This window comes from Littorina saxatilis, linkage group LG3 (assembly GCF_037325665.1).
Source record: "Littorina saxatilis isolate snail1 linkage group LG3, US_GU_Lsax_2.0, whole genome shotgun sequence".
NCBI classification, from domain to species: Eukaryota; Metazoa; Mollusca; class Gastropoda; order Littorinimorpha; family Littorinidae; genus Littorina; species Littorina saxatilis.
In genome coordinates, this window is record NC_090247.1 from 40,610,393 (window position 1) to 40,637,949 (window position 27,557).

At 41.8% G+C, this 27,557-nt stretch overlaps 1 protein-coding gene across 3 annotated transcripts in view; it reads left to right on the top strand.

Annotated features, from left to right (window-relative positions):
* LOC138962353 (uncharacterized) overlaps positions 1 to 27,557 on the top strand; it is a 196,312-nt gene that overhangs the window by 149,224 nt on the left and 19,531 nt on the right. For all 3 annotated transcript variants that reach the window (XM_070334138.1, XM_070334139.1, XM_070334140.1), the window contains exons 29-30: positions 5,003 to 5,397; positions 27,104 to 27,134. In XM_070334138.1, coding sequence (XP_070190239.1) covers positions 5,003 to 5,397; positions 27,104 to 27,134 — 426 coding nt within the window. The remainder of the gene's footprint in view (positions 1 to 5,002; positions 5,398 to 27,103; positions 27,135 to 27,557) is intronic.

A 27,557-nucleotide genomic window follows, 5' to 3' on the forward strand; every position in this document is an offset into this window, starting at 1 on the left:
TTAGGTTGTATTCCACTAATTGATCAAAATATCGATTAAGTAACAGGTTGATTGATTGGTTTATTGATGGATTGATTGAGAGATTGATTATTGATTGATTGATTGGTTCATTCATTCATTCATTCATTCATTCATCAATTGATTGGTTGGTTGATTTGCTTGATTTACAGATTGATTGATTGGTTTATTGATGGATTGATTAATATATTGATTATTAATTGATTGGTTGGTTGATTTGCTTGATTTACAGATTGATTGATTGGTTTATTGATGGATTGATTAATATATTGATTATTAATTGATTGGTTCATTCATTCAGTCAGTCAGTCATCAATTGATTGAGTGATTGACTTAATTGGTTGATTGATTGATTATCCCTGGTTCGGTGTCATTATAACCTCTGGCAGTATGAGGCTGAAGAACAGCCAGAAATACATGGCGTAGGTGTTCCGATATTCTGGTAGAAAAAAAGAAGCCACAGTGCAGTGTACATGAACCGTAACTTGGAGGTAAGCCTGTGGAGGTTTATGACAAGCCCCCGGCCCGACATGTGGCCTTGCCAGCGTCTGGCAGTGAGATATGCCCATTTCATTATCATTGCTGACTCACGGCAATGAGTGATGGCTATGTATGGTGCTCAGTTCTCGAACAGTTCTGCTACCTGGGTATTGCAGTGTGTGTATGTGTGATGGGGGAAGAGTCTAAGAGGGGGGAGGGCAGCAGAGATAGGATACAGTTTACACGGGGATCGACGCATGCCATGCGTTTGAGTGTGCACACAACCACAGCTGGAGATAAAGCGTTCCAGTTCCCGCGAGCTAGAGAGGCAAAGAATGACCCCGGCTGAGTGTTAGTTTTGGTCAAGTAGGGATCAAAGCTGTTATATTCCGTCGGATATTGAGTGTAGAGGTTTTGCGTCTGTGTTGAAGGTTTACAGCTTGAAAACATCATGTTTTGTCTTTAGTTGTTTTCAAATTTCAGATGTCAATTTAAAAAAATACTTCCATGTAAAACTCCGGCAATTTTTAAGACAGGGCAGAAATCGTTTCGAGTGGAATGTGAGTGAAAGACTGAGATAGTGAGATGTGAATCGAGGATTCATTAATTTCCTGGTGTTTGTATCCAGTCAGACTGTTTTGGTTGCGATGTTTAGTTTCTCTGCAGCAGGTGGAGACTAACTTGAACGTCTGTCTTTGCGGCAATACCGTTTTGGCTTTATTTTTGTGTGTCCACTGAGAAAATAATGATTGCAGACAGGACGTGGGAATCATTTCGAATGAAATACTATTCAAAAATATACTCTTATTGAGGACAGTGGGGTAAATTCTTGAAAAAGAGGAATATTATTGAAAACGATGAACATAATTGAGGACAGGGACTCGGAAATATTATTGCAGAAGAGGAATACTATTGAAGAAGAAGAATAGTATTGAGGAAGACGGTTAGCCGGTATGAAGACTGTGAACTGAAACCTCCAGACAGAGACAAGCAAGAATGTGCGAGTGTGACTGAGGGATAAACGCGTTCTTGATTGATCGTGTATTTTGATTGCCATCGGAAGCGTCATTCTGACATTTATGATTTACAACGTTATTGGACAATTGGAGGTGGGGAAGAGGGTGGATGAGAAAGAGAGAGAGAGAGAGAGAGAGAGAGAGAGAGAGAGAGAGAGAGAGAGAGAGAGAGAGAGAGAGAGAGAAAGAGAGAGACAGACGGACAGACAGACAGACAGAGAGAGACAGAGAGAGAGAAAGAGAGAGAGAGGGGGGGGGATACACAGAGAAAGAGAGGAACAGCGTCAGACACGAAGAAGGAGCAGGACAAAAAGATCACGCATGGCGAGTAAAGGAATTATGTATAATAGGCTCTTGGTGTGAGAGAGAGCGGAGGACAGAGACAGACATACGATCAAAAGGAAAGGGACAACTTGACTGTGCAGTCATTAAGAGAGGAGGAGGGGGGGGATACATAGATAGACAGAAACTCAGTGACAGAAAAGTTGGGGGGGGGGGGGGGGGGGGGTGGAGAGAAAGAGGGATCGGACAGACAGACAGACAGACAGACAGATAGATAGGGAGACGGACAGTCAAAAGCCCGAAACCACGAAGGTAATTCACAATAGATGAGTGTTGAATATCGCACCATTGATGATGTCGTCTTTTGGAGTCCACAGGCGGAAGGTAATATAATGGCTGCATAATGTGTTTCCTTGTTTAATGTATTAGTCATCCAGTTTGTAATGCTCCGGGCGCCTTGAGCTGGCCGCGTATGTTATCATCGGCGTTTCGTCTCTTTAAACTAATCCTAAGTTGTGATTTGAATTAGAAGAGGGGGTGGGACTTGGGGGAGGAGGGGGGGATTAGAGACAGATGAATAGAAAAGTGGAGGAAAGAGGGGAAAGGGTGGGAAAAAGAGAGAGTGTGTGTGTGTGTGTGTGTGTGTGTGTGTGTGTGTGTGTGTGTGTGTGTGTGTGTGTGTGTGTGTGTTTCTTTCTCTGTGTTGCTCTGTCTGTCTGTGTGTGTGTGTGTGTGTGTGTGTGTGTGTGTGTGTGTGTGTGTGTGTGTGTGTGTGTGTGTCTTTGTCTCACTGTCTGAATATCTGTCTGTCTCTCTCTGTGTTTCTGTCCCTGTCTCTGTCTCTTTCTGTCCTTCTCTGTCTCTCTCTGTCTCTCTGTCTGTCTCTCTCTCTCTCTCTCTCTCTCTCTTTCTCTCTCTCTCCTACCCACGTGTTCGTGTGACGTATATATATGTACACACAATATAATTAAACCCCACAAAGGTTCGAAAAGTAGCGATAACTATTAATTGACCGTTACACATCGTCAGAGTGAAATAATTATTGTATATCTATAAAGGAGACATCATAGGGGTATACTAACATTTTAAAAAAAAACACACACAAACACAAAAAGCTGGCAGCAATTATATGACACGACAATATCATTACATGATTAGTGAGGTACATCATGATCTGCGTTTATGCGTGTCAGTGTTGTAGGCATTGTAATTCAGCGCAGCATATAACCGATTCATATCAGTTCATTTTGTAATGAAGCGTGACAGAGCAGCCACCGATGCATTGAGTTACGCATCACTTCACTGTTTGCGAGCAACGCGGGCGAACATCTTGAACTGATTTTAACTTGGTAGTTTGCTGTGCAACTCCCCCATATGCAATGCACAAACGTGTCCACGAAGTCAAAATGGCTCTTCGTGAGAGTGAGTATCTGCGCTTTTGTATTACCTGTGTATACAGACACTTCCATAAATTTCAAGATAGAATAGTGTTACTGGTGTCTTGAAAGATTTTCTTTATAAAGGTGGTAAGCTCTAATTGAAACTTGTGTGAAATGATCTTCTAATGAGTTTCTAAAATCAGCTTCCAAACAGCGTTAGTTATTTTCTGCAAGGCAGACCAGGTAAAACCACTTTGCAAGTTGTCGTTTATGAACGTTTTCTTCCTGAATGGCTGATTTATGCTCAAGGAAACTCCGTATAACGAAGCTTAAAAAACATTCTTTCGCTTTTACTATTGAAGGAGAAGAATATTATTGAAGAAGACGTACGGTGAGGTTTGAAGACTGAGAACTCTAGACTGACGCATCTTATCAGTGTCTGAATCTTAGTTGCATTGGGAGATTTACTGCCTTCTTGAAACAGAAAGAATGTAATATAATGTAATGCGTCGAGAATGTCCATCCGCGTTTTGCACCAAAATATCAGATGTGTATGTATGTATTCTCAGCGGATGTACCATTTCCTTTGCCATTTTCGAAGCCATGGATGGGTTTTATTCTAGGTCTAGGTGATCAAAAACCTGTGCCGTTCTCTACGGAGAGCAAAACGTATTTGGTGTAACAATACTTGCTTTGTCGGTTCAGTACATTGGCGGAAACCTAGGCCTGTGCCGTTCTGCCATGGTGGGAAATTGGAATTTCCATGTCGTATAGCTGCGTCCATTTATTCAAACATTTCTGTCTGCCCGTCTATCTGTCTGTCTATTTGTACCTTCCATCTGTACTATATATCTGACTGTCTCCTCCTTCTTTCTCGTCGTTCTCTTCTGCCCCCTCAACTTCTTTTTGTTCGTTCTCCCCCGTCTTTCTCTCTGTCTCTGTCTGTCTCTCTCTCAAACGTTGTCAATTTAGGGCTTCATGTCACGGGCACTTTCGGGTCAGAAGCATTTTAACTTTGTATTGTTTCATTCATAATCCAATGGTTTCCACAACTTGGCGTTATGACCACTGAAGTGTTACACGTGTTGGAGCCACTTCACAGGTTTAATGACAGCACGCGCTACACATTTTCAAGAGGAAGTCACTTAAAACAGACAAAGCGGTTGTCCAAGTGCATTCCTCTGTGTTTGACCTTTTCTGATTGTCATTGGCAAAACTTGAGGGATATGTCGTAGTCAGAGCTTGTCAGCTGTCGGTTATATTCATCCCTTGGTGGTGGTATTTGAGGCTCAGTATATAAATCAGTATAGCAGACAGCTTTCCGACAGCAGTGATTTGTGTTCGCGTTGGTTCTGCGCGTATCTTTTTCCTTTAGAAAATGTAGAGGATGGGTTTTTGTCAAACTTAGATCAACAGTAATTGTTGTAATAATGTCAACCTTCGTCCTGGTTTTCAGATCAAACTTGATTTCGACAACTTCTCTGTAAAAATGATAGCATATACAACAGCTGCTTATAGCAAACGCTAGTTGTTCCGCTTCAATGCCAAACACAGACAGACGAACGACAAAAAATACACGGGGGAAAAAAAAAATCTGAAAATCTTGGCAGAAACACAAACGCGGATAGATTGGGTTTCATGCGCAACAAAATGCAACCCGTTAGCATAGGAGTGCACTCACTTACCACAGCCTCTTATGCTGTCTATCTTCATCGTTACCACTTTGCTTCATCACATTGCTTGGGTCCGTCGGTTCTCATTGGCACCGCTGATTATTCCATTCTCAGCTGCTCTCTCACCACTCTTCACTTTCTTTCTTCAACACAGAACAACCTGGCCAGAAAGCGGGAGCAGATGAAGAGCATGAAAATGCCAGAGCTGTCGGAGCACGCCGAGTCGGATTCTGAACTCCTGTCTGGAAGCAGCAACGGTACGCACCCAGCCTCTAAGAGGTCTTCCGCAAGAACGTCTTCATCTTCCACTTCGTCACAGCAACAGCAGCATCCCAGTGAGCCTTACATTTCTGTGGTTTCGGACGACAACGACGACACTTGCAGGATGGATAATACCACTTCGTCGACGATGAGTGACAGTGGCGGGGAGGAAGTGTTGCGACCATCTTCGCCCACAGACGATGCTGTGACGCCTAGTATTCCGGAGTCGTTCCTCAAGCAGCTCGGCTTGTCGACTGAGAATAAGGATCTGGCTAACGGGGATGATAGGTGAGTGCGATTGATAAATTTGTGTTGCAGGGAAGTATTTGGTTGGTTGGTTTCTTTGGTTGGTTGGTTGATTTATGTATGTGTATGTTTCGTAGTTGCTGTACTGGCTTGTTGATTATTTGTAGGCGTGGCACTGGCATTAGTTTTTTTCGTCTGTTGATCGATTGTGTCTGTTTACTTCATAGTTTCATCGTTATTGGTAAACTGCAAGAGTGTGTATCTGCTTACCTTACGTGTGTGTGTGTGTGGTCTTCTCTCTCTCTCTCTCTCCCTCCCTCCCTCTCTTTCGAACTGCAAGTGGTCGACAAATGTGCGAAATATAATCAGCAAAATATCCCCACTTTGCACAACTGTGCAGTTAAATTGTGGTATGTGGGACCTGAGGAGTTTAGGCAGTGTAAAAAACCTTGGCGGGTCTGTGATGATTTACAAGGTGGTTAAAACGGGAAGAAGGGTATCTTTATTTAGCAGGCTAGCATTCCAACCGCTTCTGTTCAGCAAATCGTTTCTTTCATTCCAATTGTATTTGTAATCATCGCGGAAAGCATCAGAGTCTTTTTGGCAATTAAACTTTTTGCCCCCCCCCCCCCCCCCCCCCTGTTTCTCTCTCTCTCTCTCTCTCTCTCTCTCTTTGTCTCTCTCTCTCTCTCTCTCTCTCTCTCTCTCTCTCTCTCTCTCTCTCTACTCCCACCACCCCCCTCCTTCTTCTCCCCTCCCCCTCCTTCTTCTCCCACTCCCAATTATGCCGGGTCGCTTATATCGTGCACGTATGTTGTGTGAATGTACACACGCACAACTCCGATTCTGTTTGTCTCAAGAACGATACATTGTTCAGGTAATTAGTTTTTGACTGCACCGTGTGCCAACTGAAACACCTTGAGTGCTTCTAGCTGCTCAGCCTTGGCATAACCATCAACGTCTGGAGGTGTTTCTGAAACAAGAAATCACACAGGCTAAACGCTCGTAAAATGAGAGAGAGAGAGAGAGAGAGAGAGAGAGAGAGAGAGAGAGAGAGAGAGAGAGAGAGAGAGAGAGAGAGAGAGAGAGAGAGAGAGAGAGAGAGAGAGAGAGAGAAAGAGAAAGAAAGAAAAAGAGAGAGTTTTTCTTTCCACCCTCGTTTCAAAGATTCGTATCGCTGTCCCTGGGTGCTGTTGTCTCTCTATGTTTACAACATATGAGCAAGCAGCCAATAATGTTCTTCCAAACAAATGCTTCTTTTCCCGACTTCAAAAATATTCCTGTGTAAAGACTGACAAATCATCCAGAGGTAATCGAAGATATGCTGTGATCATCGCTGTTATATATCGTGAACCTTTTGCAAAGCCAGATACAAGAGACCACCCCGTTGGTCAGATATTTAAATGCCAATCAAGACCAGCATGTGTTATCATTAAGACTCCCCCCGCGGGTTAGGGGGAAGAATTTACCCGATGCTCCCCAGCATGTCGTAAGAGGTGACTAACAGATTCTCTTTCTCCTTTTACCCTTGTTAAGTGTTTCTTGTATAGAATATAGTCAATGTTTGTAAAGATTTTAGTCAAGCAGTATGTAAGAAATGTTTAGTCCTTTGTACTGGAAACTTGCATTCTCCCAGTAAGGTCATATATTGTACTACGTTGCAAGCCCCTGGAGCAATTTTTTGATTAGTGCTTTTGTGAACAAGAAACAATTAACAAGTGGCTCTATCCCATCCCCCCCCCCCTTTCCCCGTCGCGATATAACCTTGAACGGTTGAAAACGACGTTAAACACCAAATAAAGAAAAGAAAGTTATCATTAAGACAGTGCAGCATGCACGAATATCGACCCTCGTTCTTCAGGTGCAAACAGAATTTCTCAGTAGAACGCTATGTAGACACGCTATCTGGATTGAAGTTTTATCTTCGCTTCCTCATTGTTGTGGACTTACATATATCGACTTATGTGTTGCTAGTTTATAGTTATCAGTGTGTGCATGTCATAGGTATGCTCATGTGTTAGATAACACGCGAGGTAAAAATGAAAACAATAAACACGTGCAGATGATAGCGAAAACTGATCATTGGACTTCCTGAAGTATGTGTTCGGATAAAGTGTTCAAGTTAGTGTTCATGTGTGTGTGTGTGTGTGTGTGTGTGTGTGTGTGTGTGTGTGAGAGAGAGAGAGAGAGAGAGAGAGAGAGAGAATGCAAGCGTTTATTTAATTAATGAGTTTATAAATCATCAATTGCAGACGTGTCGGCTTTGTTTAGCCTTAATAGTTATAGTTGCAGGGTTGTAGAAAAAGGGATTTTTCGACGAAAAGTGAATGTATATTGTCTGTTTGATTGTATTTGAGCGTTTGGAAGTTCGATGATATGGTTGTTTGTGACCACCGTGTTTCCTCCGAAGAAAGGTGATTTTCGTTTTCTTGTTTTCTTGCAGAATGAATGTTTCAGATAATTACGTAGAAAGAAATTATTGGTATTGTCGCTAGAGATACAATAATAAGGAGCAGCAAAAATGTGCTATGTAGGACACTACAGCACAGGCGTACTCAAACACTGTGATGGAAACGCCATCCAATGGAGAAATCAAGAAACCCATCCCGGTTATAAAGATAGAAAAGTCTGATCATAACCGTTTCCTGCGTTATCAGCAACGAACCATTGAGCAACGTGACTTCGACAGCTGCAACAGTATTGTTTCTACATTTGCGCGTAGTCAGTAGTCGTGGTGTGGTATTTTACTGAACGCTACACACTGACAAGAGTGGACAGAGATGAAAGATTGTACTAATCAGCATTAGCAATAGTAAGCATTAACGGCATCAGCGACTTCCTTGTTTTTGATGATATGTCACTAAAAGCAGCCGCAGTGATTATTACATAGACTTTTTTTTTTTTTAAATCAAGAAGGGAGATATTTTGAGAAAGAAAAAAAAAGAAGAAAGTAACCACACACAAAGAAGAAGAAGAAGAAATAATAATTTAAAAAAGGAAGAAAAGATAAAAGCACAGAAAAAAAGTTGTGTTATCTCTGCAGCCTTTTCAGAGCTCCGTAAACGGCGGCGAGGTTAACGTTCGTCTTTTCTGCATAATCGTTTATATCTTTGATATCACGGTGACACAGTGCCGCAGTACCGCGCAACATAAGTGAATGAAGTGTTCTCTAAATGGGACTGCTGCGCACCATGGATGAAGTTCGCAAGCTGTCAGACTCGATTAACGAGGAATGCAAAGATGTTGAACGGTAGGTTTGATTGTGTATAAGAGTGCTTTAAAAATCTTCTGCTGATCCGTCTGTAACTGAAGGTGGGTTCCATCTAAAGCCGTTTGTGGTGGGTCTTATATAATATTACTTACACGTGTGTTTCGTGAGATCAGTTCTCTAATAACGGATTTGGGGAGCGGGAGGGATCGCTTCTGATAGCTGCATGATCTATGAACGAATTGCATATAAGGAAGTCACCTAGTATGGCCAAGAAGAGGTAATATGATGATGTAGTTGTTGACTCACTGGTCGAAACTCTTCTGTCTGGATCTCTTCTGAACTTTACTGAGAAAGCAAATTATGCCCAAAAGGCATCATCACGCAGTTGTCTCTGCGCATTCATTTGAGAATTAGTAAGCTTGGCCGAAGACTTGCCCATCTTTTAGGCCATGAGCAGGTGACCTTAAGGGGTTACTTGTGTGTTCAAATCGCGTGAAAGAAACATTACACATTTTGTGCACAGGTTCCTTTAAGCAATATGGACACATCTGTGCAAAGAAAAAAGGGGGTCGACGTATTAACTTTTTTTTTAGAATTTTTTTACTGGGGGTTGTCAAGTACGATTTTGCGAAAAACACTGCGATTTTTAACATGATCCCAACTGACATATTTAGCTCTACAAATAATAAATGAGACATTAGTTTGTGTATATAAATGAATGGAGAGTATAACTTTATCATAAAACGGTACTTATCAACGTGCATTTTCAGAAAATGATCGAGGTTTATCGAGGGCGTACACATAAAATCATCACTCCTTTAGTAGTAAAAACGTATTTAAAAAAAATTCGCGTGAAAGAAACATTACACATTTTGTGCACAGGTTCCTCTAAGCAATATGGACACATCTGTGCAAAGAAAAAAGGTGGTCGACGTATTAATTTTTTTTTTAGAATTTTTTTACCGGGGGTTGTCAAGTACGATTTTGCGAAAAACACTGCGATTCTTAAGGGGTTACTTGTGTGTTCAAATCGCGTGAAAGAAACATTACACATTTTGTGCACAGGTTCCTCTAAGCAATATGGACACATCTGTGCAAAGAAAAAAAGAGGTTGACGTATTAACTTTTGTTTTAGAATTTTTTTACTGGGGGTTGTCAAGTACGATTTTGCGAAAAACACTGCGATTCTTAACATGATCCCGACTGACATATTTAGCTCTACAAATAATAAATGAAACATTAGTTTGTGTATATAAATGAATGGAGAGTATAACTTTATCATAAAACGGTACTTATCAACGTGCATTTTCAGAAAATGATCGAGGTTTCTCGAGGGCGTACACATAAAATTATCACTCCTTTAGTAGTAAAAACGTATTTAAAAAAAATTCGCTCGACAGAAAACATAACTAAACTTGAACACAGCTAAGTTCACTGTATACATATACAATACCTGTAAACAAAATAAGTTGTTGCCTTATTGTCTGCTTCACAATTATTCCCGTACCAACCCCACCCCCATTATCTTGACTGACAAAAATGATAAAAAGAAATAATTTGGGAGCGCTGGACTTGTGATACATGAGTTTGAATCAGGGTGAAGGGTTGGGGGTCGGAACATTTGTGTGCACAGTTTCATGAAGATCTGTCCAGTAAATTTCTATGAATCGCACACCACACACACACACACACACACACACACACACACACACATATATATAATATATATGGCCTGGGGCGATTGTAGCTTCCCTTCTTCGTGTCCAGCTCTCTCTCTCTCTCTCTCTCTCTCTCTCTCTCTCTCTCTCTCTCTCTCTCTCTCTCTCTCTCTCTCTTTGCGAATATGATTTTGAAGCGCATTACATAAAGTCGGTATCTGATATCTAAAGTCCTGATATTTTGGATGCGGAGGAATTTTTCCTGGTGATGATCTGAGGTAACGGAATTGTTCATGCATTCTGAGGGAATTTGACAGGTATCGGGGTGTGTGTGTGTGTGTGTGGGGGGGTTGGTGGTGTGGGGGGGGGGGCTTTTGGTGTGGGGTAAATGATTAAAAACGCCTGCACCCTAACTATGAAAGCAGCCACACGCATACTCACAGAGACACAGAGGCACGCATGTTTGTGTGACGGTTTGCACGAATGACCATTGAAAATTAGTTTTTGATAAAAACAAGCGACATTTCCTTTGAGCACACAGGTGCTCAGCCAATGTGTATTGAAACTTGTTCAATTATCTCAAAATGTCATAACGTTTGGCAATATAATTATTTAACAACAACAAAAAGACTACCGGATTCCGTACATAAAAAAGTCAGGGGCTGTAACAACAATTCGCGGCATTGGACTGTGGGAGCACGGACCTACATTCTAATGGATGGCTGGCTTTGGATCTAGGTCACTTTAGTGGGAATATCGGTCAACTTTGAAACCTGAGGACCAGCCACTTCCGGTTCCCCTTTCAGAGTAATGAGATTGCTGGGGCCGTAGAATTTTTCATCCAGTTTTGTCCTTTTTTTCTCCAAAATTGATATTAGTCGGAAGAAACAAGCACACGTGTGACACGTGTGGTGGGGGTATTTCCCGGCGAGTTTTCAGTGTTGTTGTTGTTGCGAAGCGAAGCGGCTTCCCAGTGCGGAAGGCAGGCAGTTTGTGCATCAAACAGTGTTGTTGTGATGGATGGATGAGTGAGTGATGAGGGTGAATGAGTTAGTTAAACTGTGACTGAATATCTATTGATTTATTGATATTAAAGTGAACATTAGGGGGGGTGGGGGGGGGGGGGGGGGGGTTCGAAATGCACCATTGTGCACTCGCCTTGATGTAAGGAACACTACTGCAGTCTCTAACAGCTTCAAAGTGGGTTAGACAGGCTCTTGATAAAGACTGAGGCAAAATGTGCCAAATCACACATTGTCTTGAAAGAAGGAAAAATCTTCATTTGTCACCTTTCTGCACTTTTTTGACTTTGAGTGCATAGCCACAATGGTCACAGACAAGATGCATCAAACAGATTTGAAAAAGACCCCAAACTGAACTTGTTATGACTATTTGTAACCCCTCTCACCTTTTTGACTTGGCCGTACCCAAGCAAAAAGGCAAAAAAAATCATAACTAATTCCATGTTGATTTTTGGTGGGGTGGACCTATTGTTCCAGACTCGCCTTGATTAGAGCAACACTAGTGCAGTGTCCAACAGCTTTTAAAATTTGTTTTGACCTCTTGACAATGTACATGTCAACAATCCCTGACTATCCCTGACTGTTGTGTGGTGAGAAAAAAATCTTCATTTTTCCCCTTTCTCCACCTTTTTGAGTGTCAGTGCATAGCCACAATGGTCACAGAAAAGATGCAGCAAACAGATTTGAAAAAGACCCAAAAGTGAACTTGTTATGACTATTTCTAACCTTTCCTACCTTGTTCACTTGGCCGTACCCAAGCCAAAAAATCATAACTAATTCCATGTTCACTTTTTGGTGGGGTGGACCTATTGTTCCAGACTCGCCTTGATTAGAGCAACACTAGTGCAGTGTTCAACAGCTTTTAAAATTTGTTTTGACCTCTTGACAATGTACATGTAAACATGTAACCCTAATCCCTGACTGTTGTGCAGTGAGAAAAATCTTCATTTCTCCCTTTTCTCCACTTATTTGTGTGTCAGTGCATAGCCACAATGGTCACAGAAAAGATGCATCAAACAGATTTGAAAAAGACCCAAAACTGAATTTGTTATGAATATTTCTCATCTTTTTTGGACTTAAAAAAATTTGTCAAAAAAAACCCATTTCTTCATTTTTCCCCTTTCTCCACTTTCTCTTTCATGAGGAAGGGATAATCACACATAGTACGCCAGTGAGGTTAGAATGGTGAGGTGGGGTCTGAGGCTGGTAAGGGATTTGGGGGTAGGACCGACGAGAGGGCACGGATTCGGCAGTTCGCCGTGTCGAGTCAACTTCATATAGATCTAGATCTGTGTAGGCGATCAACAGCCCCAGCCGATCTGGATCTGTTCAAGTCAAAAGTAAAGTCAAGGATACGAAGAAGTTTACCGAAAAACATCGATCCCAAGGACTCATGTTGTAACTTTTCAAAGCAGTTACATTCAATCAAAGCTCTATCCACCGAACGGGAATCGTCGAAGATCCACGCAACTTCACTGCAATGTCGAAAACGAACTCATAATGTCACCGTAGATCTATAGTTGGTTTTGGTTTTGTGTCACAGCAAAGAAACGAAGCAAATCTCCGGCTTTTATTTCACACTAAAAAACCGTTCATTTAGCGGGTTATTAAAATATATTTCTTTGAGGTTGCAAGGCAATGGCATCGCTGAGATGTACTCCTTCGAACACACGACACAGGTTAGAAATTGACTTCATTTGGGCGCTTTTTACGGCCAAAACAGAGTGAGCTTTTTGACGGGTTTATGGAAAAATCACTTCGGGGGCAGGTCTAAAATCCCGTGTACAGTGCCAAATCATACATCATTCAAAAGAGCAAAGTATGTTCTTTATTCTAACATATGGGCTAGGGTAAGTCATAGATATAAATAGACAGTGTCTGTCTATTATATCTGTAGGCAAGTGTATTCCATTCCTTCGATAGTCTCGTCATCTACACTTGCGTGAACAATGCAATTTTGAGTCTGTTTTGCATAAAAGACCTGCGAGATTTGTAGAAGTCAAAACAACAACTTACATTCCAGCCTCTCAACTTTCGTTCCATGCAATTTGTTTGTCTGTACGTATAGACTGAGGGGTGCCCCGAAATGATTTGTAATCACAACATTCACAGACTTCAAATACGCCATTGAAAACTCGTCCACGTGCGTTTTAGATATACTTGGGTGACTAAAACTGTCGTACCTACCAAAGGCCGCTTCGCGTAAGAAAATGACTACCAGAGTCGCAAGGCTCGGGATTTTTTTTACAAGAAATTTATATTTCGTTGTTCTAGTCCGAATGAATATGAAGATATGGCGAATTGAAAACGCCGATTCTTTCGCCAGAAACACGTCTGTTTCCACACCGGAAAGAAGGAATGGACTGAGCTACTAGAAGCACGGCGCCGTGCGTACAATCGATCGAATGATGTTATTCACACAATACCATTTGGCGATCTCTAAAAAATCATTTAAAAACGAACTAGTTGACATGTAATGAAACTATTTACTGAAATCAAGAAGTATCTTAGTTCTAGCCGTGCATATGACACACCCTTTCGCGAAAGCACACTGAACCGTGCGTATACGCATTCGCACCCGCAAACCACCAACCCAGGCGGGTTATCCAGATCCAGATTCAGATCCAGATCCAAGGGAAGTAACTCAGTGAGTATAAACATGAGCAAGAACCGCAACCCGAACACACTCGTAACACCTTAAGATCCCATCCTGATAGATATTACGGGCAGTTCGGTCGGACACCGGTCCACTCCAATTATTAATTAGGCAACACGTTGCAAACCCTTCTGATGAACTAGAGAGGTCAGTTGCACTTATACGGACCTGTCTTTGGTAGTGGTGCGCGGTTGTCGATCCGTACCTCTTGTGCTTAGCAAACGATCTGGTCTACAGTAAAGAGACATGTCTTTCATTATGCAGTGTCGGCAAGGTTGTGTGGCTATATAGAGATATCTTAGCTGTGTACCTTTCTTCTTCTTCTTCTTCTTCTTCGTTCGTGGGCTGAAACTCCCACGTACACTCGTGTTTTTTGCACGAGTGGAATTTTACGTGTATGACCGTTTTTTACCCCGCCATTTAGGCAGCCATACGCCGTTTTCGGAGGAAGCATGCTGGGTATTTTCGTGTTTCTATAACCCACCGAACTCTGACATGGATTACAGGATCTTTTTCGTGCGCACTTGGTTTTGTGCTTGCGTGTACACACGGGGGTGTTCGAACACCGAGGAGAGTCTGCACACAAAGTTGACTCTGAGAAATAAATCTCTCGCCGAACGTGGGGACGAACTCACGCTGACAGCGGCCAACTGGATACAAATCCAGCGCGCTACCGACTGAGCTACATCCCCGCCCGTGTACCTTTCAATTTGTAGTGAATGAAGACCGATGTCATGAGACATAAAACATAACATTAATAGTAATAAATGCAATCATCGAGATATATGATAATTCATATATATAGTAGGCCAGACACCGATCCGAACTTCCCGGTTCAGTTGCACTAAACAGTGTTCACTCACCAGCTGCAGCACTGCTCGGTTATCATTTTTGCTTTCTCCAACTCAGCTCTATTATTTCGTCAAGTCAAGCTTCAGTTAGTTCTTCGAGAATTTCTATGAGAAGGAAGAAAAACAGTTTTAGTAAAGTACACGTTTAAAGAATATACATGATTTTGGTTTTGGGGCTTAATTATTATTTTAGATGTATGTATATATTCGTATGGGAAAGGGATTAGAGAGTATTAATACAAGTGGCGCGTGGCTCTATGTGTATTTCTTGCTGCATCATTATCTTTTCATTGTATGTGCCCACCCAAACTTTGCGTGGTCTGTGTATTTCTTGCTGCATTGTATGTGCCCACCCAAACTTTGCGTGGTCTGTGTATTTCTTGCTGCATCATTATCTTTTCATTGTATGTGCCCACCCAAACTTTGCGTGGTCTGTGTATTTCTTGCTGCATCATTATCTTTTCATTGTATGTGCCCACCCAAACTTTGCGTGGTCTGTGTGTATTTCTTGCTGCATCATTATCTTTTTATTGTCTTCTTCTTTTCTTGTTCTTCGTCGTTTTGTTCTTTTTGATCATCTTCATGTTATTATTTAAGTTCTTCTTATTTACTTTTCACTAACGTGCTTTGTTTGTTCTCTACCATTTATGACGTTAATTCTTTGAAATCTTCTTGTTGAAGAATGATTATAAAGCACAATGTAAGAGCATGTTCTTTTTATTCAATCGTTGTGCTGTGTTATTAAACTCAGAACTTAAAATCGTTAAAATACCCAAGTCCTAGTCTAGTCTTCGGTCTAAGGTCAGTGACGCGTACTTTTGTGATCCGACGCTTTGTTCTATCATTGGTCAGTCGACCGTCCGATAGTTTTGACATGAAGATGGTCTTCTGACAGAACATTGTACATTTAGCCAGTACATTTGAACTGGTACATGTATGTATACTTTCGGTCAAGGTGCAACTGACCTATCCTTTTCCTCCATAGAGCGCCAAATATCGCCCGCTTGAGCTCCCATACGCACTAACGCAGATTCCAGAAACACAAAGCTACCTATGACGCATATAGAGAATACTACATGGCTTGCCGTGTCCTACCAGATTTACACGATTTTTTTTTTAAATATTGAACTGCGAGCGAAAGCGAGCTGTTCACTATTTTAAAAAGCAACGAGTGTAAATCTGGTACGAAACAGCAAGCCATGTAGTATTCTGTTTATCCTACATACTGTACTTACGTGTATTTTACTAAAAATGTCCTGCAGTCGAGGCAGCTAAATTGAAGACGCTTGTTTTGGAACCTCGATCTCTTCTAAAGCCTCGTGCAATCTATTACGTCAAAGCAAAGAAACGTCACTCTGAAAGTGTTGCGTGACGTGTTAGTTCTAAAATTTCATCAAGGGGAAATTAGCGAGCGCAATTTTTTTTTCTTCTATAATGACGTTTGTCTCAGTGACTTTTACATCATAAGCAGTGGAAAAACAGGTCCCTGCCAGACTTGCTTGACATGACCTCATTTACATGATATACACACGTGTGATTTGAACGATTTTTATCTCACGAGTGTCTCTCTCACGTATGTAGGATAAAATTAAATATCTGTTTCCATTTCTACTGGTTTTCTGCGAGGTTTGAGCATTTGTACTTTCGTAAAACTTGCAGTAGTTCCTTTGCTAAGAATTTTTAAAGTTTGAATTTGACGGAGTTACTTCCCAAGGAAAGGGCTATTGTCCTCTTAATCTAGGAACAAGACTGGTGTCCTGTTTTCAGTTAAGTGAGATAATGTATGATATTTCTGCCATCGTTATCTTGAGTGTCTCCTCCACCCTTCTTCCTGATAAAAAGCTCTTCAGTTGTTACTAAAACGAGAAATTGTCAGTTTCTATTGCCTGTCGCGATATAACCTTCGTGGTTGAAAACGACGTTAAACACCAAATAAAGAAAGAAAGAAAGTTTCTATTGCTCTTCATTCTGCAGTTTCCGTTAGAACATAAGTTTACCAGCGGAAATGAAAGGAGCATTTACCCCCTCTTGTGATTAAAACAAGAGAAGTTGTCCATTGGATTGTGTTGTTTAAAGGTACTATGCTTTCCTGTGAGTAGTCATGTACACCATAACGAATATTTCCAGGCATTTACACATAACAAGAATAACCCTCTATTTGGACACATCCTAAAAATCGTCAGTCTGACCAGACCTGGTTACTGTACGAAATTTGCGTACAATCTTACGAAATTGAAGACCGCTGTACGATTATACGCCAGACATTAAAATCATACGCAAAAAAACCAAAAACAACAAAACAAAAAAAATTATAACAAAACATTATAAAAAAATATATAAGTCTGAAGAGGACTGTGTGAGCCTAGAAAGCAATGTGTAAAGAGGACTGTGTGAGACCAGAAAATACTGACCAGTGCAGTGACAGAAATGAAGGGCTCAATACTGCTGACAGCAGCTGATGCAAATTTTCCTCAGAGGTCAAAAATAAAAATTATGTTTTTCTATCATTCGTTTTGTGTCACATTTTCAAATATCTAATAGTGTATGGGTTTTTGTTTTCAACAAAAATGTTTTAATTTACTTTCAGCACAGCGAACGACGAAGAAGAAGAATTTACTTTCAGCACAAATTCTTTCTTACATGTATTTACAGTCTTTAAATAATGGGGTTTGAGGGGGGAATAAAGCACAGTGTGTACCGCGAGAATGAATTGTACACCTTAAAATTCTGATTGTACACATTTTTAGCCTCATTTGTACACCAGGAAATTTTAGTGGTAATCAGGTCTGGTCTGACATTTGTCTGAGCAGAAGGGAAATACATTTTGTAAAGTATTCCTTTGTCAATCTTGCGACGGGCGCAGTGGCCTGGTGGTAAGACGTCGGCCTCCTAATCGGGAGGTCGTGAGTTCGAATCCCGGTCGCTGCCGCCTGGTGGGTTAAGAGTGGAGATTTTTCCGATCTCCCAGGTCAACTTATGTGCAGACCTGCTTGTGACTTAACCCCCTTCGTGTGTACACGCAAGCACAAGACCAAGTGCACACGGAAAAGATCCTGTAAGCCATGTCGGAGTTCGGTGGGTTATGGAAACACGAAAATACCCAGCATGCCTACTCAACGAAAGCGGATTGAGCTGACTATGCTCTCAGAGTATAGTGTGGGGAACCCAAATGGGCAAACGAGCTCACACGTAACCAGAAAAAATTCTGGAACGCTGAAGAAGAAGAAGAAGAAGTCAATTTTGCAGCGAAGTTAATTTTATTCAAAAAGCTCATATTATGCGAAGAAAGTACACCCCGTATATTCAAGGCTATATCGAACGTGCGCCTCCGCATCCGGACTCTTTAGCTCAATCAATGATCGTGATGCTGTGTATAGTCTTCAACAAGGAAGCAGTTTTATTCCGATCCAGGCGTTGTGGGGGTGCGACACCACACTGTTTTGGCTGCTTCATTTGAATTTTAGCAAAGTCCAGACCGTTTTAAATGGTGAAATTTCACATATCTGCGCGGGACACATCAATGAACATAATAGTTAAGCACAGCAGTCCTCTTATCAACAAGGAGGCCAGTAGAATGAGATGAAAGAGAACGAACATGTTAAAATATGGACGGCCGATCTACAGCAAATCGGTTCGTATGTTCGTTTACGTGCATATTTCTCGCTGAAAACCACACCGTGATGATGTACCAGATACATACCTTATTCATCCACACAATCATAACTAAAGCCTGTAGGTAGTTTGAAAGAGACACAGTTTGCTTTGAACGGAGGACACTAACCGTGATGTTGGCTGGAACGCTTTGCTGCCGCGATCGGGGGTGCGCTCACGGTATAGCCGAATATACGGCGTGAAGTAGCTAGGCTGCTATTTTCGGAATGTGCCCAAGTAGGTGGATGGCCCCTGTACAAACCCCGGGAGGATCTGTGATGGTGTGCATGATCGTTTTTGCGAGAAGGGTGGTTCTTTAACGAGGAATTACTTTTAAAAATTAACTTCACTGCAGATTTATGTATTTGCTTGAATTGTTTAGTTACAACTTCTCAGAGTTACACGTGTAACCGAGCGGTGCCGAAACACCACAATCACCTTTGGAGGCGAAGTCCAATCAAACAGGATTGAGAATTTTAGAGCTTATTTCTAAGCCCTATAAAAACTGTTATGCATTCGCAAAGGAATCCATGAACATACAGAGAGACAAAAGCCGCCAGACCCCATCACAAACAGAACTCTACAATCCACAGGTGTTGCCTACTTCAAAGGCGAACAACTCTGCAGAGTCTGCTGTGAAGGGCGACGGTAGTCTCCCTGTCAAATGTAACCGAGTGCCGAAACACCACAATCACCTTTGGAGGCGAAGTCCAATCAAACAGGATTGAGAATTTTAGAGCTTATTTCTAAGCCCTATAAAAACTGTTATGCATTCGCAAAGGAATCCATGAACATACAGAGAGACAAAAGCCGCCAGACCCCATCACAAACAGAACTCTACAATCCACAGGTGTTGCCTACTTCAAAGGCGAACAACTCTGCATAGTCTGCTGTGAAGGGCGACGGTAGTCTCCCTGTCACACACGTACCTAAATATTTACTGTCACGCTGTCTTTGCCACTGTTTATTGACATGTCGCGTTGAAATACTTTGTCTTGTGATCTTATCAGTATAGAATCAAGGATATGGAACATCCGGAATTTTCTCTTATCTGATTGTGAGTGCGCGGTTTTAGGCCCTTTTAGTCATCGTACAACTTCATGTAATGGTCTTGTATGTTTAAGTGAAGGTCACGCGAGTAAACTCTGAACAAGTACCTTTCAAGATAAAACAAAGTATTAGACTAAATGGAAAGAGAGAAAACTGCGCAACGGTAAACAAGGTCACAAAATATCAACTCTGCCTGTCTGTCTGTCTGTCTCTGTCTGTCTGTCTGTCTGTCTCTCTGTCCCTGTCTCTCTCTCTCTCTCTCTCTCTCTCTCTCTCTCTCTCTCTCTCTCTCTCTCTCTCTCTCTCTCTCTCTCTCTCTCTCTTCTGGCCTCATCCGGAATAAACAAACATACTCCACCAACAGGGGAATTAAAGAATACAATTCTAACCTCCTGACAACCCTCCTCCTACCTTTATGCTCCCACACATTTCGTACCTCAAAATGGTTTGGAGAAATGTATACATATATAAAGCTGTAAAGTTTAATGTTTTGTTTGATTTCCTTCTGGGAGAGCTGGGAGAGCCGACATGCTGTCGCTCCCAGTCTAAATTCGATTCTGCCTAACTACATTTTCGCCGAGCGTGTAGACTCGGCACCCAGACAGAATCGATGTTACCGAGGTTTGCATGCAAGGGCAGTGGCATGACGTGACATCCATTCTACTGGAAAGACTTACGATGTCGTTTCCGCTTTTTTCTCTCATGTTTCTTGCCTTTTTTGTTCGTTTTAGTTTCGGTTGTTTTTTTCGTTTTTTAAATGTTTACCCCAAGTTCGGGATCGACGTCTCTAAATTTTACATAGGCGACGGGCGCGTAGCCTATTGGTTAGGCCGTCGCCCTTCCGTGTCGAAGGTTCGATGTTCGAATCTTGGCCACGCATGGTTTGAGGGTTGAGATTATTTCGATCTCACAGGTCAACTTATGTGCACTGCTGCTAGTACCTTATCCCCCGTTCGTGTGTACACGCAAAGCACAAGTCCACAAGTACACACGGAAAAAGAAACTGTTTTTAATTCTCAATTCTGTTTTCCTCTTGACTTCTTTGTTTTTGTCATTAATGATTTTGAGTGCTTATATTATGTTCAGTTAAATTTGTTTGTTTGATTTGCCGATATTCGTATTTAATTATTTTATTCTCTCCATGTTAAGTTTATCTTACAAAAAGTCTTAAATAACGTGATGCTCGCTACATGACCTGTAGAACTTTCTTGCTCTAATTAAACGAAGGACAAACTGTAATAGTAACGTAAAGGCACTTTCTTGTTCCCCTGGGAATGGAAGGAATGGTTGTTTTCCTGATTGCCCAATCTCTGGAGGAATTGGAAACAAGCAGCCATCCTCTCCAATTTTCCCGCTCATTTTGCCACAAGAAAAAAGAGCGCCCAAGCGAGTTAGAGAGAGAGAGAGGGAGAATCAGAATCAGAATGTCTCATATTGTTTATAGCAAAAGGGTTCTGGGGGGTTGGGTAATCGAACGATCCACGAACATCTGTGTACACATTGGTTTCAGTCTGTTACACAAAAACAATGCATCGTGATTCGGTTCGAAGCATCCAACTTGTAATCCAAGTCGGAAAATAACTTTTCCGTTTCGAACACTGTATTGTTCCATATCGATCGCGGTTTGTCACAAACACACATGAAATATGTGTGCCATGTAGTTTAGCGACAACAGTCAGTCTGGCATGGCACGGAGGTGGCACTGTACCAGTGTAGACACGACATGAAGGTCAGTCGTGAGATGGTCGATTTTTTCTCCAAAGAGAGAGAGGGAGAGAGAGAAGGAATTGAGGTTTAGAGAGAGAGAGCGAGAGAGAAAGAGAGAAAGAGAGAGAGAGAGAGAGAGAGAGAGAGAGACTTGATATTTACAGAACACACGTAATACAGGTTTAATGTTATCTGTCTTGAGAGTGAGCGAGAAGTCGGATTTACGGGATAATAATACATGTAAACGCTATACGCACGTCTTGAGACAAACAGGGGATGTCTCTGGTACAGTCTATCAACCAAGATTGGGCGGTCTGGTCTCCTTTTTTGTATGCAAATAATTACGTTGAAGGGACGCTCTGTCCTCTTTGATGTTAGCAGTAAATTGCGATCAAAGACGCGAGTCGTTTTACACTTTGCAGGGAACACCAGCTCCACAAGTAAGACGTTGCAAGTAATAAACCGTGCATCTTACGTCCTTCGGGTTTGTCTTTAGAGAACATTTTCTTATTCACACAGGATTAAAGTAAGCAGACAGACAGACAAAAAAAGTAAAGAAGAAAGGGTGGGAAAAACGAAGCGAGCGGTTAGATTGAGACGTCTGCCCACTGATTGGTTGCTTCGAGTGAGTCACAGTTTGACTTCTTACCCTATTAAACCATTAAACAGCAGCAAGTTTGGTTGTCGTTGTTGTTACTGTCCCCATTTGTGACTTTGTTTTGTGGAGTTATCTGTTTTTTGTTTTTGTTAGTTTGCTGTTTTTGTTGTTGTGCGCAAACTGATTCACTGCTAGCAATGTACTTTTAGACAGGTTACAATTAAAACGAACAAAAGGCGAAAAGAACATACTTCGTTTTTAGCAAAATGTAATGTCTGACCCATTCTGATAAGCATCGCTCCACGGCTATTGCCAGTTGTCTCTCTGACCGGACGCTAGTCCTACGTGAATCTATCAAAACAAAAATACAGAGTTATCTCCCATATGGTTTTCGCGAGCACTGATCTAAATTTGAGATCAGTGTTCGCGAGACGAAAATGATTGCAGATTGGCCGACTTCGACAGTGATCTCCGTTCTGTTCTTCACAGTTATGATAAAGACATCGTTCTAAGGTCAAAACAAGTCGAAATTTCGGGACTGCTGCCGGAAGGAGACCGTAATATATGGTTTCATCGCTGTCAACTGGTTACAGAAAAAATCGTCTGCTCCAGTGAGCGCCGAAACCAAACGGTTGATTATCACGTGACACTTTTGCCATATTTAGAGTTGTTTGCACAGTAAATACAGCCGCGAAAAATAGCTCGCTTGAAACTGTCTTACATATCAATTCCTTTGTAAGTTAAAAATTAAAAAACACCATGAAAAATCATTATCGACGATCGCGGATCTGCTTATATCAATAATACATTACAAAAAGCTCTAAATATGTTAAAAAAAAAAAAAGGGAAACTCAAGGCATCCTGTCAGGGAGAGAATGAGCCGAGCTCATTTTGACCTGAGTTCAGGATGATGTCTGACCATCAAGAAAACACCACAGTTGCAGCAAACTAAACAGCGTCCTCCTGTTTTCAGACTAAAATATCAGATGACTTTTATTTCCGTGTGTTTCGCATTCGTTTGTATCTGTAGTATCGATGTCTGTGGAGCCTGCAGGATGAACGCGACTTCAGCTGCAGCCTTATTTTCATTTTTTCTGGAATGCCGGCATGGCACAATTTCTTGGGTGGGGGAGATTTAGTGGACAAGTAATGTCCCTTCTTCATTACAACAGGGGCTTTACAAAAAGGCCACAAGATTTCACGAAACACGGTCCTTTTCTCGTTATCGCCGGAGGGATAGATAGACAGAAAAAAAGATAGAGGGTATATATCGACCCTGGACAGTGTCAAAAAATGTTTTGGGCAAAACAAGATTTCCCCTGACTTTCTCCTCTGGGTCAGTGTTTTCTCCCACTGGCAGGAACAAGTGCATGACCATTGTAGAGATTCTGACCTGAATTCGTTCACCCCTCTCTTATAGTGAATTCTTCGCACTTTCATTCCTGTTTTTCCCTCTCGGGAAAAAACTGTGTTTGTCCAAATCTGTACACAGCTTTCCCCAGCTTTCTTTCTCGTGAAAAAGTGCAATGAATGACCAGTCGTTCACCCCAATCGTCATGATAGTCCTTCGTTCCTTTCCCACCTGTTGCTGCCATCGAGAACGTCTTAACAAGCCCAGAAGGTTGGTTCCAAGCGACTTTTCCAGCCTTCGACTTTTAACGACATGAGTTGGAAAGGCAGTAATTTTCCCGTGTCAGGTGTGAAGAAGAGAATGGCCCTCGCGCACACCTCCACTTGAATTTATTATTGTCCCCATTGCCTCGAAAGACCTGGGAACATAGTTATATAGGCACTCAGGTTGTACGATGTTTGGTGCGGTGCAGTCTTAAAATTGTGCGTACGTGCTGTCTGGGCTATAGCGTGTGTCTGCAACTGACTGTGAATTATGTTCGTTATAGTGCTGACCAACGAACTAGAGAAATGCTGGTGGCATTCTGTTGCGTGACGCCGTTGCTGGCATTTCGTATCGGGACTTTTGTGATCTTGTGGTCTTTTGTGCGCTGACGGGCTTCTTGAATGTCAGAGATTTCTGGATATGTTTATTCAGCAGTTCTTTCTAGTGAAAATGTGGACATTAACCCCGATCGGACCATTCCTAAATTGAGACACTGTGTGTGTCGGTTGAAAAATGGGTTGACCCGGTTCAGATTCAAGCTTGCCATGAGCTGTAATTATACATCTTTGTTTGACGTTGCACCACAAGTTGGAACATTGATGCAGGTTGCAGGTATAAATTGATACCTTTCCTGTCTCACCCCCGAGAGATACAAGTACGACGGTCGAGCCTTCCCCCAGAGCTGAATTCTTGTGCGTGTTTTTTTTCTAGAACTGTCGTGTCCTCTGTCCAGATTTACTACATGTAGAGTTAGACGATTTTTATGATCACAGACGCAAGTGTGTATCCCAGATGAGACGTGAATACAAGATGAACAATCTCATCTAAAACAGTCAGACACATGAAGCGGCAGCAATAAGTAGAGGTTACATGCCGAGTCTCAGTGATTATCAAAAATAATGGTCGAAGTTAGCGGATCATGAAAAATGCGAGCTTTAGCGAGCTTTTTCATGACCGCGAACTGAGACCATTATTTTTGATAATCACTGAGACGAGGTGTGTAACCTCTTTATTCCCCCCTTCTTTAGTTATTCAAAGAAAAGAGGAGGTTTTTTGCGAAAGTTTGATCGAATCCTATTCACTCAACCAGTCAACCTGCGCAGGCGATCGATTAATGCGCGGTTGTATAGTTCCGTGCAAATCATTCCATTCTGTTAACACTTCTTGTCAGTTTTCCTATTTTGGACTAAAATCAAGTACACAGATATGCTGTTATTCTGCTGTGGCGGCAAAGGCAGATATTGTGTGTTCTGTATATGTTTTGGTATCGCTTAGGATAATGACTGTTCTTTCGTCAAATGGGACTAGCAGACGAACTTTTGCACCCGTGTTCCAACGTTAAAAACTGTATGAAGTTCAGTTTTCTGGGGAAAATAGTGTATGAAACCGCTTTATGTTGTTTAAATTGATGAGATGTGTGCATTTGGTTGCGTGTGATCTGTTTATTAAATGAAATATTGTTGAAAACTGACCGTCGGATTGCAGTCTGTTGTCGAAGAAACTGAGTGAAAAGAAGGGGAACTACTCTTGTCGCTAGACAAAGTATGAGCCTTGCGGGAAATTGCTTGTGATGAACGTTTGAGCACGGCAAATCTAGATTCAGAAAACAACCGAACTCATGGATTTTATATGAAGATTTATGTGTTCAGGCCTGTAGTTGTTAATTTAAATGCGGTATGTTTGTATTGTTTGCTCCAGAGATGTATACTTCGTACGTTAGAGCGTTCGGAACTTTTCAGTCGCAAAAAGTAGTACCGAAACAGAACAACTTCTCAACCCATTGCACTATCGAGGATTCAGGCTGTTGCTGGGTCGTTATTTGTTTGGTTGCTGGGTCATTATCGAAAAATAACTACCCCTACAAGTTTACAGAGGTAAAGAAGCAGAGGGGGGAATAAATAGGAATAATACACAGTTTCTGCAATGTGAATGAAAAATGCGTATGTTGAATGTGCTTGGCTGGAGCGAATGTTGTGAAAACCGCATTTGTCAAAACGAACTAATTTTCTAACTTGGGCAATAAAATATTCTTTATTCTGTAAAATGTAGAGACACGTAACGGGCCAGTAAGTATTTTTCCCTTGCCAGATGCTTGATAACCACGCGTTCCTTCAATTTGAATGGAATAATCTGAACGATCCAACGAGAGAGATGCTGATGCTGCTGCTGAAGATGCTTTTTTGAGCTATAACAGAATATATGGAAATGGGCCAGACAACGCTAACCTTTGTAAGGCGACGACGAAGGAGAAAATGTATTGACCGCCTCAAGAATTAATCTGTGTGAACTGACTTCACCATCCTTCCGTCTGAGAGAAATGTGCCTGCAGTTGAGACAGTCGCTGCTGTTTAGGCGGCCTGGATCTTCCTCCTTGCAGCTTTTGGGAAATTGCGCAGTTGTGATAGCAGTTTATGGTTAATGTATCGCGTCAGTGTCCTCGTTTTGCTAAGGTCACCAGACGTCAAAACTGTGCAGAGACGCGACAGTGCACAGACACTTGCCAAAATCGATACGGTGTCATCTACCGAACTTTGGAGTGTTCCACTGTAGACTAGCGGTGGGAGAACTTGTGTTTGACAACTGAACATATGTGTACGTAGGAGACGCAGCAGGTTAAACCAGAATGGTTGGCCAGAGCGGACTGGGATTATATCTGAGGTGAAGATACAATCGATACACTTTCATTTACCGAATTATGGAGTGCCCGCCAACATGTTAGTAATGGTCAATTCATTGATCGCTGAACATTATTGGAAGAAGAAGAAGGCAGAGGAGTGTGAGAACTGGTGCTTGACATCACTGAAGTACAGAAGGAACACAGCAGCTTCAACTGCAATGTTTTAGCACATTCAGACAATGATATATTTAAGTCGAAGATAAAATCGATACAGTGCCCATCTACCGAATGGGGGAGTGTTCCTCTCGAAACAGGCGGTAGGGTTTGAGAACTGGTGCTTAGGAGCACTAAAGTGCGCTTTTGGTAGCAAGTGGACTTGGATGTTTCACAAGATGAAGAGACTGTGAATGATTTATAGTTCTCCGCTATGTCGATTTCAAAGCTTGTGTTGGTGGTTTAGCCATTCTGAATGTTATGGTACAAGCGGACGAGAATATATTCTTAACTGAAGGGACTGTAAAGTGATTTTTGTTTCTCTGCAATGTCGATTGCTAAGCTTGTTCTTCAGGCGTTAAAGGCCACAGGTCGGGGGTAAGAAAAATCAGTTTTAACCTACAATTTATTGTGTGTGTGTGTGTGTGTGTGTGTGTGTGTGTGTGTGTGTGTGTGTGTGTGTGTGTGTGTGTGTGTGTGTGTGTGTGTGTTTAAAGAAGTGAAGTCAAGAAAGGGAAAAAGCAGGGGGGAGGGGGGGGGGGGGGGGGCGAAAGGGGGGGGGGGGGGTTGGGGGAGGGGGGATTGTGGGAAGTGAATGTATCCGTTCGTCTATCTCTATTTAACTGTGTGTCAGTGTTTTGCCTGAATTACACTGTTCTCACCGTCAGAGGTGTTATCAGAGATTGTGTCAGAACGTTTACCACTTTACTTTCAACTTCTTTTTCGTTCTTCGTCACTAAGTTTCAGAATAATTGATTATTCATTCTAACGTATCATTGTTCTTATCTGCTCAGTATGTATTTGTTCTTTCTGTGCAGCGTCCAGTTTCCAGATATACATTCTCCCCTTTTACCACAGATTTCACTTTGTATAATTCCAACTCTTGTTTCTTCTTTCAGCGTTGATCAGCTTCCAGATAAGCAGTTGGAGGTAAGCAAACTTCATTGTACAACAGTTGCTTTATCTGAGAGTATTGGAATTTCTTTTATTATTCAGGTGATAGCTAGATGGTCCAGTGTGCATGCATGTGTCTGTCCGTGTTTGTGTCTCTGTTTGCTGGTGTGACCATGTGGGATTTTCTATCTTTTGTTCTACAGGTGTGGTAAAAGAAAGGCTGTTAATGACACATGTATATATCTATATATATATATGTTCATGTTTTTAGGAAACATGTATGTGTGGGTATGTGGGGAAGGAGCTGTTTGATAAAAGAAATTGGTTACATGATCTGATACAAAAGTAACTGATTTCAATAACATGCTCTCCCCCACCCCCCCACCCCCCCCACCCCCGGGCCATCCCTCCCCCGCGTATGTGTATGTCTGTGCAAGCGTGTGTATAATTGTGTGTGTG